Source organism: Ursus arctos, unplaced genomic scaffold (assembly GCF_023065955.2).
Source record: "Ursus arctos isolate Adak ecotype North America unplaced genomic scaffold, UrsArc2.0 scaffold_10, whole genome shotgun sequence".
In the NCBI taxonomy this organism is placed as follows: domain Eukaryota; kingdom Metazoa; phylum Chordata; class Mammalia; order Carnivora; family Ursidae; genus Ursus; species Ursus arctos.
The window spans coordinates 32,615,594-32,638,650 of NW_026622764.1; the positions used below are offsets into that span (position 1 = coordinate 32,615,594).

Consider the following 23,057-nt stretch of genomic DNA (forward strand, 5'->3'; position numbering starts at 1 on the left):
ACTGGAAACAGCCATCCTCTTTGTTAGGAACCTAAATACAATTAAGTGCTGGGAGCCAAAGCAAGACTGTTTCTACTGACAAAACGTCTGCATTCATACAATTATCAATTACAAGTCAATACTGATACAGCTCTGATTTGTCACGAGACACAGGGAGTTGTCTTTGCGTTAAGAAGCCTGCAGCCTTACTATCTCAATTTCTAGAAATAATTTAAGCCAAAGAAATGGTTTTCCCTCATGAAAAAAGGAGCAGCTCTGGCTAGAGAATGAATTGCGCAGTGTTCTTGAGCTAGGTATACTTGAATGACAGGGAAAAATGAGTCAGATGATTGAGAGGCTGAATAAACTGATGCCAAATTATGTAAGTACAATTTTCACTTTAGCTCCTACATCAGGGATTTTCCCATTTATTGAACGTATGTAATAGTGACACAGATTCTTTCCTTCACTTTTCTAAAAATGTTTTATTCCAGTTTTATAGAGTTAATGCAAAGGTAATACAGAATTCCCGTAAACCCCACCACCAGGTTCCCCCATTAACATCTTCCATTAGGACACATTTTGTCATAATGAAACAATGTTGATACATTAACTAAATTCTATACTTTATACAGATTTCCTCAGTTTTTCCCTAATGTCCTTTGTCTGTTCCAGAATCCAGTTGACATTATACTTAGTAGGGTCTCCTCAGGCTTCTTTTGGTTGTGATGGTTTCTCACATTTTCTTGGTTTTCAAGACCTTGACAGTTTTGAGCATTGGTATTTTGTAGAATGTCCCTCAATTGTGCTTTGTCAGGACTGGACTGGGGTTAGTGTTTCTAGGAGGAAGACGGCGGAGGCAAAGTACATCAAATCAAGGACATGTTCAATCAACATGACTTGCCACTGTCGATGTGGACCTTGACCACCTGGCTGAGGCTGTTGGGTGGGTTTGGGTGGGTTTCTGCACCGTAGTTCCCTCCCCTCCCCTCTTGGCCATTATGCCTTCTGTGCAACACACACATTTAATTTAAAGTGGGGAGTTAGATTCTACCTCTCAGGGCAAAGCGTCTGCAAATGCTGTTTGGAATTCTGCAGATTTGTCTCCTTTCTCTTATTTATTCAATCAGTTATTTCAGTATGGAATCATGGCAATTTTATACTCATTCCTACTTTTTATTGTTGCTCTGACATACCTCTATCATTGCGGGATTTGAATGACTTACTTTCTGGAGCTGTCAGACACTCCAGGCTTATTTTGTCTATTTCCTAACCCAGTCCTAGGATCGGCCATTTTTCTAAGGAGCCCCATCCTTTTTATTGGAAAATGGTATTAAAAACCAAGCCCTAGCTGTGCTTGTTGCTACTGGATTAAATAAACTTTGTGATCTCTCTTCTAAAAAAGGGGAAGAAAAAAAAAAAAGGTTAAAAGCCCAATTCATTTTATTGACCTCGGACAAAAAAACTAGCATATGCAGGGATCTGGGTGGCTCAGTGGAGTGTCTCCATTCTGCCTTCCCTTCAGGTCCGGGCTTCCTGCTCAGTGGGGAGTCTGGTTCTCCCTCTCCCCCACCCCCTTGCTCCTTCCCTCCCTTGTCAAATAAAATCTTAAAAAAAGAAAAAAGTTAAGAAAAAACAAACCTAGCATATGCAAGTTACCTCTACAGTTTTCAGCTAATGATCTTGAAAGGTTAATGCAGTGGTGTCTGCGTAGTGACCAAGAAAAAAAAAAATCAGCGTTCATGAACTATATTTATCTCCCTTTATACTTGTAATCATATTTCTAAAACAAACCCTTTTTTTTGTTTTAAACAAAGGTAGCTTTGGTTCAGTGTGGGAATTGTTTTTTTTTAATTAACTGCCCCGATAACACAGACCCTTTTAAATAGTTTTGGGAATGGAATTTGCTGTTTTTGCTATTGTAGGTAAGAAGGCAGGCAAAACATGACTCTTTTAGGCACTTTTTATTTTCCAAAAAAAATTGTCGTTAATATATAAACATCTCATTCTCTCAAAAAATTCTACAACTATACAGCTGTTTGCTCCATTATTTGCATAGGAAATGACCACAATACAAAAATAAGAGGGGAAAAGAAGCAAAACAGCAACCAAGTTATGCTTTGTATGTAGGCATGTTTCCACGTATAAACATTTTGAACCCTTACAAAATATTTACACCGTTTGTCATCTATTTACACATTTTAAGAGCAACTTTTCTAACAAACAAAACTATAATTTATCAAGTTATGAAAATTTTCTAAAAAAACTTACTATATTACCACAAAATAAATAAAGATAAACAATATTTTAAAAACAAAATTAAATTTTCATTTTCAATTAAGACCCCTTTTGGCATTTTGCTTATTTATTCTGCCCTTTGGTTAACAGCATCAGCATCACATTACTATTATATTGCATATATATAGCACTTGCTTCCTTATGCTTTCAACATGTCATTTTTAATTAAAGGCAGACACTGAGTCAGTATTAACAATGATTAACTAAACTGCACTGTAATTTAGGTAAAATTACTGTGTCTCACTGTGTATTACATGCAAAATCCATATAAATTGTCATTTAACCAACAGTACTGCACGAGCAAACATTTCGGTGTGCGGAAACTGCATCATAAATTCAACATTGCCATGTGAGAGCTACAAGTCGTCCTTTAAAATGATACTGCTTAGCTTACTATTAGAGGTTTAAATTTTACGTATGGTATCTTTAAGCTCTTGAGTTCACAATTCATATAAAACATCTTTCATACTTAAAATAAACAATCCTATTTTCATCAGTGCATGGAATCTGCTTTTTAAGTTCATTTGAATGATGATTTCTTCCTCCTAAAGAAATGAATTTGGTGAGGTTTGAAGAGGTATTTCACCACAAATTCTAACTGTAAGTGTATTCATGGTTATTTTCAAACAGAATTATTTACGATTTTCCCCCAAAAGAATCTTAGAAAACTTGTAATAAACCTATAAAGCTGATTTGCATATTTACAAAATTCTGAATAGCAAATATAGGCAACTCATATAAAAACAAAAAAAACACATTTGTTCAATGGCTATTTGTGAACTGCCAAGTACACTGCGCACCTCTAAGGAATTATCTAATATTGGAAACAAAAAAACTACTCGATGTCAAGTAAAATCTTGACATACAATCCAGCCTTCTTCCTGTGCCTGCCAACTGACTTGTTTACTAAACACTGTCACGTTAAATGATGGTGCTTAGGTGAAAACACTGCAAACACACCCTGCACCCCCACCCCCCTACCCACACTGAGATGTGGCTGCCTGTCAGGAGATGAAATCTGCTTGAGTAAAGCCATATACATTACAGCAAGCATTCCAGATTCTTAAAAGGACCAAACACTTTGGTATTCATACAATGTATTCCCTGTTTTCTCAAATATACAAAATATACATTTCCAGTTTGTTTTTTGTTTTTTTGTTTTTTATATATATATAGGTTAAGTTTGTAGTTTAAAACTTTGCCAAAGGACTGCAGAAGGTCAGTGTGAGCTGCATCGGCACGGCGGGCCGCAGCGGGGCGCTCAGTTCTGGTGCCTCTTCATGTGCAGGGCCAGGTGGTCGGAGCGGGAGAAGCTGCGGTTGCACACCCCGCACTGGAACGGCTTGGCCCCGGTGTGCTTGCGGTAGTGGCGGGTCAGCTCGTCCGAGCGCGCGAACCTCCAGTCACAGCCCTCCCAGGTGCACTTGTACGGCTTCTCACCTGTGACAACGGACCAAGAGGAGGTGAAGTGGCCTGCTTGCAAGACAAACGTCGCTGACACTGCCTGAGAAGGAATGTCTTTTAGAAAAATCATGATCCAAGAGAAGGAGGTTCATAAATTCCATTAGGACCTAGAGTTCCTCAAGGAATCTAGTGAAGAGTCACCGTTTCCTAGAGTAGTCAACCCAATGACAGAAAGAAGTAGTACCCGGAGTACTTCTCAAGAGCGGGAAAACGGCGACCGCGAACGCGCAAGAAGAATGGATGCTTCTTTGTAGGTACTGTTCCCGAATACATACACCATGAAATGACGACATGAGCTCGGGGGGCTGTATCACTGCTGTGGGAATACAACTTCTACACCAACAAGCCCAAGTTAGACCAGTACGGGACTAAGGGCTGTAAGACCGCAGAGGCAGAAAAAATTCTGAGCCTGCTCAAATCACGGATAGGACGAACTCAATGTACCACATTGATCTTTTACTTCAAATTGGGTCCCGACTGTTTCTAGATTAGCCAGACTAACCTTCACACAAACTAGCTCGTTTGAACACAGGGCCTCCAAATGGATTAAGGGGCACTCACCCTTCGAAATTCACTCCAGCACACACACATTCACACCTTCCCATTTTTCAGTCAGATTAAAGCAAAACAAAGCTAGAAAAATATTAGTTTAATGGTGTTGAAGCTTTATGCATTTGATATTTAATAAATTCCTCAACCAGATCAGAAAGTCTGTTACCAGTAACCTCATTTTGGTGAAGATCAAGAAACAGCTGTAGTACTTCCAACATTTGCTGAGATAGACATGTATCTGCCACGTGTCTATTACCTGCCAGGCACTGTCCTGAGCATTTGGGACACAATGGTCAACAAAACAAAAATGCCCGGCCCCATGGAGCTTAGACTTACACGCATCATTACCTGGAGCTTAGACTTACACGCATCATACCTATCTTAAAAGTCTCTCATCATTCAAACTCCCTATTCTTTCACAGCACTTTTTGTATTTGTATTTGTATTATTCTCAATGTTGTCTGAAGTTTGCTAGTTGCTACTCTTTCAAATCCGCTTAATACTGATAATGCAATCTTAACTCCCAGTTTAAGAATTAATTAACCCTATTTGAGATCAGGTACTCCCCTAACTAAATCCCAAAACCTGAGGATGTTTCACTGAGCATGAACTAGTAAGTTCCTTATTTATGGTTCATTATGTTAGAATTTCCTATAATTTGTTAGTTTGAAAGTTTGTGAGATAAATTTGCTCCCTGCAGTACTACTGTTGGCTTATAGCTGCTTAATTTTATATGGATACCTTTTCAACTCTGAATAGTCATTCCTTAAAACATATTTTCTTGTAGAAGACAAGACCCTCCGAGTCCCTTTGAACACTCTACTTAGTACCACAATGAAACCCAACAACCTTTCTGTCTGATGTAGCAATATCATATTCAGGAAGTTTTAAGATACTCAACGGAGTCCAAATTTTAAAAGCCATTGCCCACGTCAACCGAGATTTCTACAGCTTACAGTTAATTTTTGCCGTCCTGGTAACTACTCTGACTCTTAAACAAAATCCCGTTAAGGACAAAGAAGAAATGGCCAGAATAGCCCTTTGAAAGTTGTACCTATTATCTCCTAGGAGATTTTTCTTTCAACTTTTATGGTATGCATCTCCAACCCTCTTTTCCTCTTTTCTCTCCTCTGGCTCTGAACCAAGACAGAAATACTTATTTAATTTCCATTTTAAAAATATATTGTCTCAATTCCTGAAGTTTTCTCTCATTATAAATTCTAAGAATTTAAGCTAACACACTCAAAACGTTTTAAGTAACATAATAAACCTTTTCTCTCAATTTATATTCACATATATTTAGTACTAGGAGTAAATCTAGCTCTCTTGTAAATGTAAATCAAAGAGAAAAAAATTAACTTTTGCACAAGCGTTTTTGTTCCTCATGAAAAATAAATCGCAAAAACAAACATGTTGGTTAAATACTTCACTGTCAATTAATGGAAAGAGAAAGTTATTTCTGATGTCTGAGGCAAGGAAAAAAATTCCTCAAGTGCTCCAATTTTAAAAGAAATCATTCTAGTCTTTTGCATTTAATAATTAAATAGCAAGAGAACTGAATTTTCAGAGTTTACTTAAGAAACAAGGGACACTAGACTCTTTTTGTTCACTATTTTTATTGGCTATGAAGCAATAAACTGCACCAATATTTTTAAAAGTTTACTTTACTGATTGGTTGAAAAACGGTAGCCATTAAAGTTCCTAAAACATTTGGGGTTTTGCTCTCAATTTATGCACATCTACAGATTATTCAGCCAAGAATACTACCCAGTGTCTAGGATGTTAGTTACGGGGCCAAGTCTTTACTATAAAAGCAAGGACAACTATTCCCCACGTGGGGCAGTTTCTATGGGATTTGTTCAAGTGTCAACACTGCTCAAGTAAAACATCATAGAGGAAGCTGGTACCCAATTTCTGGCCAAATAGTAGATTCGGGGCCTTTCTTCCTCAGCCAGAAACACTATGCACAGTACTTCTGGGAAACCAAACTGACTTCCTTTAAGTTATTTCAACAGGATAGAGCTTTCAAAAGTTTAATTGGATTTTTACAGAATCTCTTTCCAATACCACCAATTTAAAATATTTAGTTAAGCTCTTTCAACATCAACTGTATTTTTAAGTTCTCATGCTGTTAATGTGAAACTTTCCAAAGGCAAAAAGAAAAAAAGTGACAAGTTTGAACAGCATGGAAAACAAGCTTCAACTTTATCTCAAAAAAAGTATGTATTTAGTTATTCTCTTTAAAATTAACTAGGAGTATTTTGCTAGGAATCCCTTATCTTTTTAAAAATTGTTCAAGTTAAACATACATACTATCAGTACTGATAAAGCCAATTAATGTATTTCATAAAAATGTGAAGCAAAAGCATTACCAGTAAAAGGAGGGAGCAGACACAAACATTCACTGAGTACAAACTCCGGAACCAGGTATTTCTCATTATTTCACTTAATCTTTACAGTAACTCTGTGAGTTAGAAGTAGAACAATGAGCTCCAGATTAAGAATCTGGGCCTGCCACTTTTCCTTAGTGTCCTACTTAAGTCCTCCATTAGCAAACACTCGTTCACGTTATAGAACAATTTAAGGAACACATATTGTTCAAATTTATAGATTCTAAAGCCACTTGAGAAGGTCAGTTATGGAGTAGCTTAATGGAGAGCAGGCCTTAAACTGCAGACAGTGGGAAGCACAGGGCATACCTCCCGAGGCAGCCTTCAGTGGAGACCCACCTTTCAGGACCGGTGGGGTCCAGAAAACTGTTCTGACAACACCCAGATTATCACCTAATGATCTTTTCCCTTTACCCCCAGGCTAAAGGAATTTCAAGGGGTTAGCAGAACATGTTTACAACGTATTTGAAATCTTCAGCAACGGACTAAAAAATTCTTTTTTTTTTTCCCCTCTGATAAATAGGTGAAGAATGACTTCTGAACCTACCACAACAGAATGGGAGGTTTCTCTGCTCTGCTGAACATATTCAATAGACTCATACCAAGGCCTTTCCCTACAATGTTTCACATAGATTCTTCTAACCAAAGAAAAATATCACAGATGGAAATATTTCTCAGAATAGTTATTTTAGGTAACTTTTTAAAGGTTTATTACAGCAAATTTATTACAGCATCTGATGTCCTGCCTGATAACTAAAAGGTAATTCAAACAATTATATCTAACAGACTAAAAACTATCAGAATTAAAACCAATGTTTAGTAAACAAGTGTAATCTGAACTAAATGACTTGAAAAACACAATTTTCTCCTTTAAAAAAAAAGCCTTAGTCACTGGCCTCAAAGAACTTAAAATCCATTTCCCATTCTGAGAAAACAAAACAATGCAGAGACTTAAAGTGGAATAAATTATTTCAATAGTTGGTACTTAATCTTTTTTCTTAGAATTTCAGTCCTTGAAGCTCAATCAGCTCTTATTTCAGAAGGAAAATGTTTTTTATGTAATTTAATAGTAAGTATACTTTTTTCCATCATTAGAGACTTAGGGAATTTAATCTGAAACAGTCTATATATATATTCTAATAAAAGGCAAAAAATAGGAAACAATCACAAGATTAAAGAAATTCATGGGGAAATATTAAATATCTAAAAAAAAAAGCTAAGGTAGGATGATTTGGGCTCATTAATTCATATTTTTATGTATCTATGCCAGTAATTTTCCACTTAAAATTATCTTTTTATCAAAGCTCATGTTATTATTAAAGCACATGTCCTGTACTTGGAACAGAAAGGTACACAGTTCATTTCAAAGATTAGTACTATTTGTATTTGCAAAATGCTAGTAGTATTTACTAGATACAGTATCCTGTCAATAATGCACCCTCTTTCAGGAAACTGATTAATTAAAAGGATATATTAAAATTAAGAAATTCCTTCTTTCTCCCTGCCAGTTTGAGGTCAGATCCTATGCTTATCCATTTCATTGAAATTTGCTTCACCTTAACACTTCCAGAAAACCTCTGAACAGTTCAGGAGAGATCATTCCGCTTCTCTGTATCCCCAGCACCACTTACATTGGTTCTGAACGACTGGTTTGCACTTGCACATATATTGCCATAAGAGCATTCAAACAGCTGTGTTTTGCCTCCTTAACTAGCTTTGGAAGTTCCTCAAGGACAGAGACTAGACTATCTTCTATTCCAGCTGCAAAGCCACTCTTCCGCATAATGCATCTTTGGAACATCGTATGTTTGGCCCAAGTCTGATTAATTCTGGTATTTTCATTAATGAAAAGAAGGGAAGGTATGAGAGACAGGAAAGCATCTGCTGGAGTCTACCAGATCGTCTACTTTTTCCCCCACTTGCAGCAGGCCTTTGCCTGGTTCTATTCTGCCTAGGACCACTGAGAATAAGCTCACTGAATGTGTGTCTAATTAGGTGAGAACCATGCTTTTAGGACATGTTCAGAATCCACTTAGCACGGAATCCATTTATTATCCACCATATAAAGTTGTACAGGATAAACAAACTATGTAAACAAGTTTTCCTTTACAGAATTGGACTAGAATTGATGAAAACTGGAGAGTTCTAAAGCACCTACTGCTGATCTAAAACAGCGAAGGGACTTCTGGGGCCAAAGAACAGTGAGTGACCTGACAGATCCCACGGGGGACAGGTGAGGACAAGCAGTCAGGGTTTACATCTGCAGTCTCCTCCCAGAGTGAATCTCTAGGCTCCTAAGTTTCTGCCACTTCTCCCAAGGGTTCCCAAAATACCAATTCTTGAGTCCTCTGACAAAAAGATGACACTCAGATCCACTCTCTTACGTAAGAGCCTAAACGGATTTTTTAAAAAACTGGTCAATGAAAAGATTTTACCTTTCCTTTTTTAACCAAAATAGAAAATTCTGTATTTTAACTTTTCTAACACTGAATGAGTACTAGGTATTCTTCCTCTAACTTGCACTTACTGTGGTTACCTTGACAAGATTTCTCCCAACTCTTAATTAAAAGGTTTGTATTTATAAAGTAGTCAAAAAGAAACATTCTTCTGCCTATTTTTTACTGAAAGTTACCTAAGGTGCACTTCTACAACAGTTAACTCCCCCTAATCAGAGTTAAAGATCCTTGAATATAAATAATACAGGCTGACAGAATAGGAATACTGCTACAGATATACTTTAGTATTACTAAAGTAGGACATTACTTTGTTTCTAATCTTCCACCGGAAAAAATGTAGGTCATCAAGTAAACAGCTACTACATTCTATAGAACTAAAAATACCTGAAGTAAAAATCTTAGGTGATTAAATTATTACATTAAAAAAAAAAAAAGGCCCATTACATTCTCACTACCTTTACAACTGGTTATTTCTATATGAACTTCAGCAATTCCATTTAATCTGCTTATGAACTACCTTCTCCCACTAGTCTGTAAGAACAAAAGGGAAGGAAAAATATTCTCTTTGGATTCTCCACAAGATCAGCCAATATGTTTACTTAATCAAATTATACTTTTTTTTTAAGATTTTATTTATTTATTTGACAGAGAGAGACAGCCAGCGAGAGAGGGAACACAAGCAGGGGAGTGAGAGAGGAAGAAGTAGGCTCCTAGCAGAGGAGCCTGATGTGGGGCTCGATCCCAGAACACCGGGATCACGCCCTGAGCCGAAGGCAGACGCTTAATGACTGTGCCACCCAGGCGCCCCTCAAATTATACTTCTTAACCTTCGATAAGCTTTATCATCTCAAAACAATGTTTAATCAATTTCCTATGTTAATGTTTTTCAGATGAAAGAACAAGTCCTAGAAGCAAAGTTTAATTTTCCCAGTGAGTCATTAAAAAAATTGTTTCTAAGCTTTCACACTCATGAATACCTTTCCAGGGGTCTGAACTAGCAAGTCTCTTAAGCCACTACTTTTCTTATGTAAGCTTGAAATTGTCAATAGAGAGTAAATTTCAAAGATGCAAATAAAAATAATTTAAGAATTTTAACTAATAGTATCTGAAATTATTAAGCGAAACGTGATACTTTTTCCTGTGTATTTTCAAATAAAACTCAAAAAATCCACTGGATACTAAGTAATTTTATCTTGCACAATTTTTCCACCACTACCAGTAACACAGGTTACCAAGTTACACACCAATGTACTGACCTCTAGATCCAAACTACACGATCTCCATTAAGGACATGTATCTACCGACCTACCTATCTACAGAGAGGAGGAGACTTACACTGCTTTAAGCTCTAAATAATTTTCCAAGGAAGTGAAACTGTGTGTGTGTGTGTGTACATATACATATATTTATTTTAAAGACTTCCCTTCCCTTCCACAATTCCACAAAAAAAGGGAGTAAACTCATGTTCTGAACATTTTGAATGTTTCTTCTAGGGGCAAAGTACCATCAATGAAAATCTCGATTGTCAACATTGTCAGTATTTTTAGATGCAAAGTATAGACTTTCAAGTGTAGAACAAAGAACTAGGTAGAAAATTATACAAACGGAGTTTAGTACCTAAACTGAAACTAAAATCATCTCAGAGATTATACATTTTGAAGTATACATAATAACATCTAAATATAAATGTCATTAGGAAATAATGTGTTCTACATAAGCAAGTAAGAGAAATGTGGGAATTTACCCCCTTAAAACTAGGCTTGGCCTAAAAATCTTTCCAAAACTAACTGCGGAATTTTTTTCTTAATTAAACGAAGCATCCCAAACAGCTCACTGTAAAATGCAGCCCTAACACTACAGTGCTTCCCTGAATCCATTTTGTGTTTCTATGTTATTGTAGGTTTCCATCTTCTTTTGTGGGGGTGCTTCCAATTGTCCTTTCCTTGTCAACCCTTGCAAGTATTTCTGCGATTTAGTGCCCGTTAACAGCCTATGCATACAGTCTCCGTCTAAGGGATACTTGAGCCAAGTCTGTGCGCTGCTCAAAGACTTTCTCTGTACAATTGCTCATTTTCTGCCCTGTTCCAGGTAGCTGAGACTGATAAATGATCTAAAAATGTTTCCATACCCTAATTTCCCAACCACTTTCGGGTATTCTTCAGGGTTAAGTACATATCCCACACATGTGACTAAAACCACAAAGATTTTAAACACCTGTACTAAGTTCACTAGTTTTCAGAACCTTTTCTTTGGAAAATACTTTTTACTAAATCATAAATACCATTTTCAAAGAAATTTCCACACTCAAAGTAAAAGCAATTATTTCATAGGCACACCAAGAAATCAGTAGCAGTAATATGAAAAATTTTCAATTTCTTACGAATTTTTCTTTGTATATACAGCCTTAATTTTTTTCTTCCTATTGCATTTTACCTTTTTTGGCCTCAAGCCTGGGCTTAGAATGACTTTAAATCTTCAATATGAAATTAAAGACAAGACAGCAGAAGTATATGAGCAGAAACAACTATCCTGCTGGTTGCAGTAGATTATTCTACTAGATTACCAATCAGTTTAACTATCATGTTGATTTGTTAAGGGCAAAATGGTATGTGAATCTTTTCCTTAGAAGGTGCTCAGGAGCAACTTTAATATGATGGCAATGAGTATAGTCCCTTATATACATCAAAAGACATACACAAATTTCAGTAAATGTTTGCATTTACATGCTTTTAGAAGTACAATATACCAGTTGACACTGTTGCCTAGAAGCAGCCATAATTATTTCTAACCAGAGGCATTATGTATATATACACATTACAAATAACATAAACACCCACACACCCTAAGGGGTACCTCTACAGACCTGTATATTATCCTATGTATATATAGACAAGTTTGTAAGTGAAATATAACCATTTCCTAAAATACAGGAAAAGTACATTTCAGGTATTTTGTGTGATCATACGAAGACAGAACTCTGTACTACTTGTTTATTCTTTATGAATAAAGAAATCAAGTGTATAAACTTAGAAAAATGCTTAGAAGAATGCTATGGGACTTCTGGTTCAAGCAACTGGTTATCTTCTACTTTCATCCTAAATTTTTTGAAAAAGGTCTTGTTTTGGAAAGACCATTCCCTTCTGTTCAATTTGCAAGTCAAGAAGCACTTACTGTCTAAAAATCCAGAATAAGCAATTAAATAGAATTCAGATGTAGTTTGTTTTAATTGCTTAAATCGTTTCTAAAACATAAGGTAACTTGACATTTTAAAGCAATTGCAATTATATTCCATGGAAATGCTAGGGTGGCTTTTCACATTCTGCTTGCAAAATGGCGATCACTTAAAAAGTAATTTTTTTTTAATCAAATACAAGATCTATCCCATATAGATTTTTAAAAATCTCCTAGTAAATTGTCCAGGGTGGGGGTGGGATGGAGGGCACAGCAGGAGACATGTATACAAAACAAAACAGCTATTAAATAAGAGAAGTTATTTAGAAATACCTGGGCCTTAAAGGGAAAAAGAGGGGGGGGGGGGACAAAAACAAGGATTTTCTGGCTTCAGATACATTCATTAGGACAACAAAAAACAGGCAGGGGAGGATGCAATGAGAGCGCACAGGTAATTTTAAAAGACATTGTCTAGAAACTAGAAATGAGGAGAAAACAACCTCAATGCTCTATGATTACCCAAGAACGGGTTTAGCCAGATGAACAAGTCTGCTACAAACCCTCCCCAAGGCATCTGAGACTATCAAACAAAACTTTATTAAACTGGATTACATGGTCTCATTCATTAGATGTCGATAGCCACACATTTATGATCAGGTGAAGAAGTTGATGCATGGGACCCAAACTAGGCCTGGGTCCTCTTTTTAGTTTGATTTTATTAGTACAATCATTGTTAAGACAGCCCGCTATTAAATTTCTTTGCCAGCAGGTCAAGTTCCAGAATCCCAGCTATAAGCATTCAGAGCACTAACCCCCGACAGGGGTTGCAAGGCCATTCAGATCCGCTCTGACTACATCCCTGCAATAAGCAGTTGATTACAGTGTGATATGCAATTGCACTCTTTTATTAGGAGACTTTAACCTCATGAAAAACATGTTCCCTCCTTCCTGTCTCCCATTTCAAGGACTTACAAAGAGGAAAAAACAGTCTTTCAAATGTTTCGAATTTATTTCTATTCCCATTAGTCAAAATTCAGGTAAAAACCCATTTTCAATGTTTCCTTCTCTTAAGAGAGTATTTATTCTATAAACGGCTATTTTAGTATTTCTATATGGAAATGTTTTCTTGGCCATCATTTGCATTTTGAAAACTTTAGACTGAGTTTATTATATAATTAATGGTTGTTTATCTATAAATGTAATTTCTACTTTGAGCTGCTTATGCAGGATCTTGCCTTTCATATAATCACTTTGTCTCTATCTAAAAACTTAGGGCCAAAACAACCCATTCATTTCATTGATAAATGCATGAGCTGTCTTTTCTTTAAAAGCAATTTCTTAAGTCCTGGAATCTACCATCGTCACCAATACTATTTAGATTTTAATAAGTAGTGTTTATCACTGAGATATCAAGTAATACTTCCTTACATGCACACAAAACGTCTGCAACCATAGTCCTCAGTGTTCTATCTCAGCATTGACCTTTGTTCAAAGGCTTTTACTTTTTAATGCAGCAGTTAGAGATAACTACTTCATTTATCAAAACTCAATTTCCATAGTAACATCTAGCCTGGGGAGATTCAAGTCCTCACACTAATCCAACAACCCATTCAAAGGAACTGTTGAATACTTTGGTTTCCATAGCAATGATGGAATAAAACATTTTGCTAGGTCATTGCTTTTATTAGCAAACTTATTCTTTGAACTTTAGGTAAGGCTGAATTTACTAAGAGGGGGAAAAAAAAACACAATCGTTTCATGTAAGTTCTTTCCTTTAGGGCTAGCCTTTTAAGAAAATCACAAATAGCAACCACCCATATATTTGAAAATATTTTGGGTATTTGGAAGCTTTTTAAAAGCATGTCATGGTAGTTTTGTCCTAAAATGGTTTCTAATATATAGTTTTAAAATTAAAAAGCATTTAAAAGTGAATGTATAGACTTGACGAAAGTACTTGTAAAATTAAAGTGACTCCACGTAAAGGCACACTCGAAACAAGGATGAAATATAACCTACAATAGAAGTCTGACGTACCTCAAATCTGGGCTGGCACAGGGGGTAGAGTAACTTTTAAACCATGACCCCATCTTTGCCTGATTTTAATAGTCTGCAATTTCTGCCCTACCTTTCATCAACCACAGAAAACATGCTAAAAAGAGATTTTAGGTTAAAGGTAAATTAAAGATAATGTATTAAGCAGTTATGCTTTACATGCTAAATGGAAAAGTTTAGCATTTAATATACCTTACAGAAGCCAACTGATTTGTTATGGAAGAAAAAAAATGAAGTTACATTTTTTTTCCTTCAAGAAAGGAATAGCAGTGCCATTAAAGTTTTAAAATCCATTAGTAAACATCGTTGTTTACGTTTTTGGGTAATTCATTCTACGTGAGGTGACAGGGCAAGGCCTTGGTAAGGGAACATCAGCCTTCCTGGAACCAGACTTTTTCGTTGAACTGAATTTTGAGCCAAGCCAGTGCTGAAAAGGTAGGCCATTAAAAAATAAAGGTTGACAGAAGAAAGAAGAGATCAAACACGTGTTGGCTTTTAAAAGGATGAATACCACTTACACTATTTACACAACTCAGAGAATTAACAAGAAAATTACATACCAGTATGAGTCCTCAGGTGAGCTTTTAAATGAGACGACTTTGTATAAACTTTTGTGCAGCCTGAAATAAAGGAGAGGAAGAACAGCTTGTCATTTTGGAAATCCTTTTGAAATCTTTACATTTGATGATTCAGTGTTTAAAATCTGGCTTTAAAGAAGAAATCTCTCTTGCTAGGTGAGATATTGGAAGCGTCAGTTTTAAAGAGTGCTCCCCTGTTACCTTATTAAAGGTATAAAGTGATTTACTCTATGTACCACTTTAGCAGAAAAAGGAGATAATCAAGCAAGCTACAAATGGGAAATGTGTGTTTATATTACAGTAGGTGCTTTATACTAGTAACATATACTTCAGTGATTTAAAAACTTCTAATGGCTCTAGAGCTGACAGTGTTAAACCAAAATGACTGCAATTTTCTGTACTACTACATTTGTTTTTTCATTTAGTGTATCATGCTGTATCATGTACCATAGTCAATAAATTACACCCTATATTAATCATAAACTAGCTTATGCCAGCAACTTGTAGATAAAGTCATCACCATCATCAACTTAGATTCTGAGCCACATCTCATTCAAAAATGAGCATATGTTCATATGCTATCAGAACTATCCTTACATCTATTCTGTAGACAGTCTTGTAATCTACCATCATGAGAGCAACCTACTCATTCCCCACTTCATTACCACACCTTATTTTCCCTACCTTACCTAATCTCTTTTCAGGGCACTTAATTTAGAATTTAAAAACTTCAATTTAGAAGTTAAACATCTGGCATAACTCAAAATTCTAATTTTTATTCAGTATTAAAAATAAAGAAGTCCAAAGTAACTTTTTTCCAGAATATTCTAACCCATTTTTTAAATACATAAAACCAGTGATAGACAAACAGTTACATTCCAGGGTACAGTACAGAGACTGAGATATGGAGAACAAAGTAGGTGATTTTTTCATTGTCAAGTACTACTTTCCTATGTAAATTTATAACCCGAAATTAAAAAAGGCACAGCACACACACACACACACACACACACACACACACACATAAAATAAAGGTATTGATGCTTCAACCGGGTTATATCACGTACCAGGGTAATCGCAGTAGTGGATGCGTCGTTTCTCCAAATCGGGGTTACTCCTTCTATTGTATCTGACAGGCTGGATGCTTTGTGAATTAACTGGCAGGGTGGCAGGTAAATTTGGATTGTGAATTGCCAGTTTAGAAGCAATTGTAGCAGCATAGGATGGAGGTGGGGTCAAATTCTGGAGCATCTCTGCTTGTCTATCTGGACTTCCCGGCTCTGAGCTTGGTGGTGACGGGGGAAAGTAAGTGGCCTGCTGCTGTGGCAGAAACTGACTTGGCATTGTGTATGTGCAAGGGGGCATGCCCTGGAACTGTTTCATTGCAGTCTGTGGAACAGCAGAGGTGTGTGTGTTAAGGCCTGCCATGGCGGCTGACATAGAAACATTAAGAGTGTCCATTACTGCTGTCTGGTTTGTAGAACTGGGCATATCTAGATCCGGTGTATTCAGTAGCTGGTACAGGTGGCCCTGCTGGGGAGGGACAGAAAGATGAAGATCTGGTGTAGGAAGTTCTTGTTTGATGAAAATATTGTTCACCTCTGGAGCTGCGGTCTGGTGTGAGCTGAATATACTGGTGAACTCAGGGAGGGCCTGGGTCGGGGCCGGAGGAGGGGCGGTCGTTTCACTCTGGTGGCTGAAAATGGTAACAGGTTCTGTCTTGATGTGTGTTACGCACGGTCTCTGGGATTTGTAGAGGCCAGTTCTCAGGTGAGTGATGTCAGGGAGGAAGACGTTCATGTTGATACTGTAAGGTAACCCTTCACTGTCAGTGAAGAACTGGTCTACGACTGAGGCACTGTCTCGTCTATACTTTTTATGCTCTGGAATTATAGAAACTGGAGGAAGCTGAGGTGTCAGATACTTCTCCATTTCACATCTTGTCTAAAAAAGAAGAGATACAAACATGCATAATCCACCCAATTCATCATCTGAGTAAGGACAAACTTACTAAAAATTCCCAACAATACCTGTGCAAAGTACTAGGGAAACTCCTTCTAGTGTCACTTATGAACATATCAGGTTTGTCAATTGTGGATAACTGGTTTACCAAAAGCCTTATGAAACTCCCTATAAGGTGTTTTTGGTAAAATCGCTCCCACAATCAGCCCCGGACAAAAAGTCAAAGAGGCAAATCAAGAAAAAGCAGCAGCACACGGAAAACATTCCTTTCTAATCAATAATAAAGTATACTTTTTTAGAATTCGCATACAAGCACGATCCCCTGCCCCATTACCGTGGAGTTTGCAACCTAAATACAGTATTGTAATATTGCCAAACCACCTCAATTCTGTTCATGCCATATTTATATTAATATAGGTATGTTTAAACAAACAAAACCTAAGCAAACCAACCTTAAAAATAGTATCACAAAGTTCTGTTTTGTTTGCTTGGACAGATATTGTTGAAATATCTAATATAAAACATACTCCTTGGCTATTTCAGTGCCTTTTCTCATTTATAGGTCACTGGACACTTAAATACAACCGTCTTGAGCAAAACATAGTATCCACTGAAAGAACAAAAACAACTTCACTTTCAACATTTGATCTAAATGTTGATTTTAATCAGCAGATTCTGTAATTGGTTAATATGATAATGAAATGTTCCTATTCATATCCCTATCTAAAACAGATCTTTAATTACCTAGGGGAAAATCACTCCCTTGGTAGAGTGGTGCTAAGGAGTCCGTGGGTGGGGAGAGGCTGCTGTATCCCTAGCACAGTCATCAGCAAAACATTTATCATGTCCTCCTCAGTGGGCCAACGCTACATTCCCCCTTACTCTGTAAAAAGCTCAATCATCCCTTATCCTCTTGGTGGCTCTTAAGCAGAAAAATGACAAACCTGAAATAACCAAATCGTTTTCAAGTGAATTTTTTTTTTTAGGACAAAATCCAGCTTGTAGTCTCTCTCAGTCTTTTTACAGCTATCTTCTATTCCAGTACAACATAAACCTAGTATTTAATTTTTAACACTGAAAAGTAAATTTTAAGAGAAAAGAAAAACCCACCCCAATTAAATGGCTCATGGAACTATATTAACCGTGGCACCGAAACTGGTGAATAAGTCATTTTTTGCTACCACTTAATTTCAAAAGCGTTTCACATCGGACCTCGTTATCATTTGGGTAGATGTAGACAGGGTTTCCCAGATAGACACGATTTAAAAATAAAAATTAACGCTCTAGTCATGCGAATCACATTTCTGACAAATGCCACTACCCTTTCACAGCACGACGAAAACTCGCAGACCACCCGGACTAGGAGCTAGGTAGCAAATACTCAATGTACCAAGGGGCTATTAAATGAAGCGTCTCGAAATAAACCGAACTAAACCCTTTCGTGCACTTCGCTCCCGTGGTGGTTAGTGGTTTCTGATTTTAGCTCTTCCAGCTGTTTGCATGTGGGTATGTTTCCAATTTTTTTTTCGTTGGGACAGGCTAAAAGTCCCGGGAAGTTTTTTCTGGGCTATATGACTCCCTGCGTGGGCGAAAGAAACAGGCGGTTGCTCTAATTCGGCTGCCGGGCAAGTGTAAAAGCCAACTGCCAGCTTTCAACGCGGCTCCGGGAGGAAATTTACGCGCACATGAAGAAAACAACACCCCCGGTCTTTTTTGGTCTCTCTTTTTACGGAAAAACAAACGCTCCAATACAACCTTGGCTTTCGTAACTCCCGTTTCCCAAAGGCAGCCCCAAGATCGCGTCTTAAAGCAGGCTGAGCCAAGAGATAAGAAACTAGCACCCCGAGGCGCCTCTCGCCGGCACCCCGATTTGCGTTTCCACTTAACCCGAGACGACGTGAGGGAACCTCCAAGGCCAGAGCACTGCGGGGGGGGGGGGGGTAAGGTGAAAGGCGGAACTTAAGTAAGGTTGGACGTGAGGTAAGAGGTCTCATCCCCCAGAGAAACACTAAAGTGCGTGTGGGCACCCACTTGCCTCTCACCTTTCCCGGACGGACCCCTCTGAGGAGATTAACCTGGGACCCCCCCTTTTCCGGTCCCCCTTTCCTCCCTGCGTACTGCGGGTGCCCAGGCCAGAAGGGCAGGGCGGGGAGGGGCTGCCCACCCAGCTCCGGCTCTCGGAGCGCCCCGACGCACGCCCCAGCCTGGAGCGGCCCCTGTCGCCCGCGCGTCGCAGCGGCGGGACACGCCCGAGCTCCGGGAGGGGGGCGGAGGGAGGGGAGCGGCTCTTCCTACCTGGACCAGCTCCTCAGGGGGCAGCCGTGGGCCCGCGGCGGGCGGCGGCGCCGGCTGCGGCGGCTGCGGGGGCGCGGGCTGCGCCTGCGGGTGATGGTGCGGGTGCTTCAGCTCCTCGCCGGGGAAGAGCGCCGCGTCGCGGGCCGGGTTCGCGGCGCCCAGCACGGGCTTGAGCTGCGCGAACACTGGCTCGTCCTGCGGGGCTGGCGGCTGAGGCACGGGTCCCAGGCGGGCGCTCATAGTCAGCACCCGCGTGGCCATTGGCACTCAGGGGGCGGCTCCGGGCGCGGGACGCGGGTCGGGCGCGCTTCCCACCTCGCCCACGCTGATTTCGGGCCGGCGAGCTCGGCGCGGGGCCGCGGGCGGAGAAGGGGAGGCTCCGGGCGGACCCCCTCAGCCAACAGCAAGCGCGGTTTTCAAAGGCGCGCACGAAAAGCAAAACTCTTCCGCTCCGCCACGCGTAAACGCCAACGTCCTCCGGGCGGCCACTTTCTCCCGCCCCGCCCCACCGCGCTCTCTCACTCGCCGGAGCCCGCTCCCGCCACCGCCGGTCTCCGCGAGCGAGCTGCAAGCGCGCGTACCTGCCCCGCGACTACTGACACTTGACGCCCGCCTCTATTTTACCCAACTCCGGGTGGGCGGGGCCCGCCAACCTGACTGGCAGCGCTGCTGCGAATCCCGAAGCCCTGAGGCCGGCCGGGCCGGAGTGGGCAGCCTATGAGAAGGGAGAAGTTCGCCCAGTCCCCGCCTTCGCCGGGCTGACCCGCCCTCTCGGGCCATGAGCTTTCGCGCGCAGGGCGGCCGCGCAGTTTGTACACAACTTCTCTGACAGATTGGGCTGACGGAGCCGGGGGCGGAGGAAAGGAGAGAAGCGGGTGGAATCTAGGAAGAGAGGGAATTAGGGTGGAGACGTGGAGGGAGATCTCTTCGGACTGTTCTCTGCCAGGATTAGGGAGAAAAAGAGTTTTGCACGTCCTTAGGTGTTGTGCAAGGACCTGATACTCAAAAGCTGAAACCCAGAAGGCAGCTAGGTGGGGGCGCCAAGGTTTTTAGAGACTTATTTCATGAGTGTGTATTTTTAAATATACAAAATGTACTTTTCTTTAGCGGAAAACTAGGGGCGGCGTGATAAACAAATTTAAAAACAGCTCTTGTCTCTGTCTATCTTTAGCAGTGAACGTGTCCATTTAGCAAAGCAAATCCGGAATGTCCTGATTAAAAGGTTTAATGGCAAATTTTTTTAAAGTCCTTGCATAAAAGCTTGTTTTTCCCTACAGTATTTAAATGGTTAGAAGTTGTTTCCACACACATTTCTCCCTCGTATCCGTGTATGGAGAGGAGGGGGATGGGCCATATGAATTTTGAAGTTTTTAATATTTACACTTTTGATTGTAGCCGAAGGATGGAATCTAATTTAAGCACTAACGACTGACTAGTTCAAATGTATTACATAGAGATTACATCTTTGACTTGTTTTTGCTAGCATTGTATGTTCAAAAAAATGGAGTTTAATATTTACTAAACAGAAACGTAGCACATTTACCTAACACTATGGCACCTTTTCCTACGAAAAGACAATCAAAGAAGCCACAAACATTTGACGCGCAGCAGCTCTGAAAACTGGGTATCCAAATTTGTACGAAAGTAATAGTCAAATATATTACCATCCATTAACTACATTGTAATGGGAAGGTGAAGTTTTGCCAGCAATCACCTAAGGAAAACACTTCTCTAATCCTTAATATTCTTGTATATGATTTTATCTGGCTTATTGAGAAGCCGGAACAATAAACTGCAATAAAAATGCCTGGTATATTACTACATATGTATATATGTTGACAGCACACTATACTATTAGACAATTTTACATATACAGCAGCCTACTCATCACTTCACAGTAAAACAGCGTAAAAAAAATGAGCTCTTAGAAAAACGTTCACTTCAAAGAGGTGAACCTATTAAAAGTATGGATCTCATTTTGGTGTGTAGATTGAAAAAATAATATACACATGAAATATTAGAGGTATTTATTATTAGAAAACAAAATTATGCTGTAAAATTTTTTCCTTTTCATTTCCTTTTTGTTAATAAATGATTCATCTTTATAGCTGTGATCACTTCTTTCAGAGAATGGTTGACGACTACTTTCATGTTACCAAAGTAGTATTTAATAAGTGTTTCTGCAAATTTTTTTCTAAGCAAACAATCCCATAGTATCCACCTCCACCTTTAAAAAGCTGTCCTGATTTTCTCTAAGATTGAACCCAAGTATGTAATTACATAACTTAAAAACAGGTTATAGAATTGGTATGGGATTTAATTACTTTTTCAAAAATTGAACTTTGACAGATTTTTAGTTATAATGCTGATAACATGATCAAAACTGAGTGTGATATAAATAAGTCTTAACAAAACTTTTATATTCTTTTTAACTTAGGTTTAATAGAAGTTACTATCTGCTTATATTTTAATTTGCCTCTAAGCCCATCTAGACCTTTTCTTTTGTCTTTCTTTTATCAGAGCATCTTGAGTGGCCTGTTATTTCAACCTGTTTTCACTACAGTAAAATCCAGTTATTTTACTGGAGATGTTTCTATATTTCACACCATTTTTTAAGATGCTTTCATTTACAAATGTTTTCCCAATAGCCAAACAAAATAAAACCCACCTGTTTGATAAGTTTTTAATAAAATACTTGTATAGTCCTGTTCTTTTTTTTCATATTTCCATTTTTTATAATGAATAAAGGTATGAACCTAGCTATGGTTGGCTCCCAATATATTCACGTGAGAAAAGCTGAATTCAATCGTTTTTTGTTGCTGTGCAAATATAGTAGCATTTATTTAAATTTCATTTCTGACATGAGGATTCATAAAACAGGGCTGCCACTTTTAAGTCATGGTTTCTCTGAAATGCCCAGCTCTGCAATCTCACCGAAAATAACTAGCTTAGCAATGTACAACAGTACGGTAATTGGAAAGTAATCCTTTTCTGAGACATTGGCCATGCAATTCTGAACATAGAAAGAACATGCTCAACCAAGCCTACTTGCTGTTGCACATGCTACAGCTGCAAGCCTGATTCACCGACTTCGCCAAAAGGGTTAAAACTTGATAAATATTTTTCAAATGTTCCAGGTTCTACATTGGCATGATGCCAGACCTTGTGAATGGACAGATCCTCAATTACTTTGAACTTTCTAGTTCTTTGCATTCCTTCCTGCTTAGTAGTGCTGTACCATTAGGGAAGATAGGAGAAAACAAAAAACAAATGTCAGGTTTCAGAAATCAATTAGTGGCCTGGCAGTGGTATGCTAACTGAACTATGCCAAAACAGAGAATTCTGAGGGAAAGAAATAAAGTTGAGTAGTCAAGTTAGGTAGGAGGGTAAGCGTAGAAGCAATGTGCATGCTTAAGTCCTTAGTCACTGGGCAACACAGATTTAGTCTTAGAATAAACCATAAGTGTCACTATCTTTACGGGAATAAATACGCCTGAATGTGTGGGGGCTGAACAGGCATTCAGTGATTGGGGGGGGGGGCAGGGAGGAGGCTTAAAGGAGGCAGTGGAAAAAAAAAATGGATAAATAGCTTCTGAATGATGAGATGAGAGAAATATGAAGCTATCACTCGGGCAATGTTCACAGGAAGACACGGCAAAAGAAGTGTCTGTATTCAGTTGTTCGGCCAAAATGTCAGGGAGAGCTTGAAATTAAGACAATTTTAGACAACATTTTATTCACTCTGGAAAATATTCATGGAATATTCCATTTCTGTAAAGTCAGAATCAAATTACCGAGTGATATTGGACTACAGAAAAAGCACAAGAATGAGTAAAAACAATTTTTTGTAAGGGAGTACA

The 23,057-nt window shown here is 38.8% G+C and overlaps 1 protein-coding gene across 1 annotated transcript; it reads right to left on the minus strand.

Annotated features, from left to right (window-relative positions):
* Positions 1 to 444: 444 nt before the first annotated feature.
* Positions 445 to 19,779, minus strand: KLF5 (KLF transcription factor 5). Its single transcript, XM_026493402.4, has 4 exons — positions 19,198 to 19,779; positions 16,008 to 16,884; positions 14,923 to 14,982; positions 445 to 3,717 (listed from the first exon to the last, which is right to left on the minus strand). The coding sequence occupies exons 1-4, from the start codon at positions 19,456 to 19,458 to the stop codon at positions 3,539 to 3,541; spliced, it is 1,377 nt and encodes a 458-aa protein (XP_026349187.1). The 5' UTR covers positions 19,459 to 19,779; the 3' UTR covers positions 445 to 3,538.
* Positions 19,780 to 23,057: the final 3,278 nt, after the last annotated feature.

Bases quoted from the DNA above. Each gene is read 5' to 3' on its own strand.
- KLF5 (XM_026493402.4), bottom strand. From the start codon at position 19,458: ATGGCCACGCGGGTGCTGACTATGAGCGCCCGCCTGGGACCCGTGCCT. The intron at 14,983-16,007 runs GTACGTGATATA...CCTTTATTTCAG, and splicing joins CCACTACTGCGATTACCCTG to GCTGCACAAAAGTTTATACA. The intron at 3,718-14,922 runs GTATGTAATTTT...CCGTTGTCACAG, and splicing joins TCACCTGAGGACTCATACTG to GTGAGAAGCCGTACAAGTGC.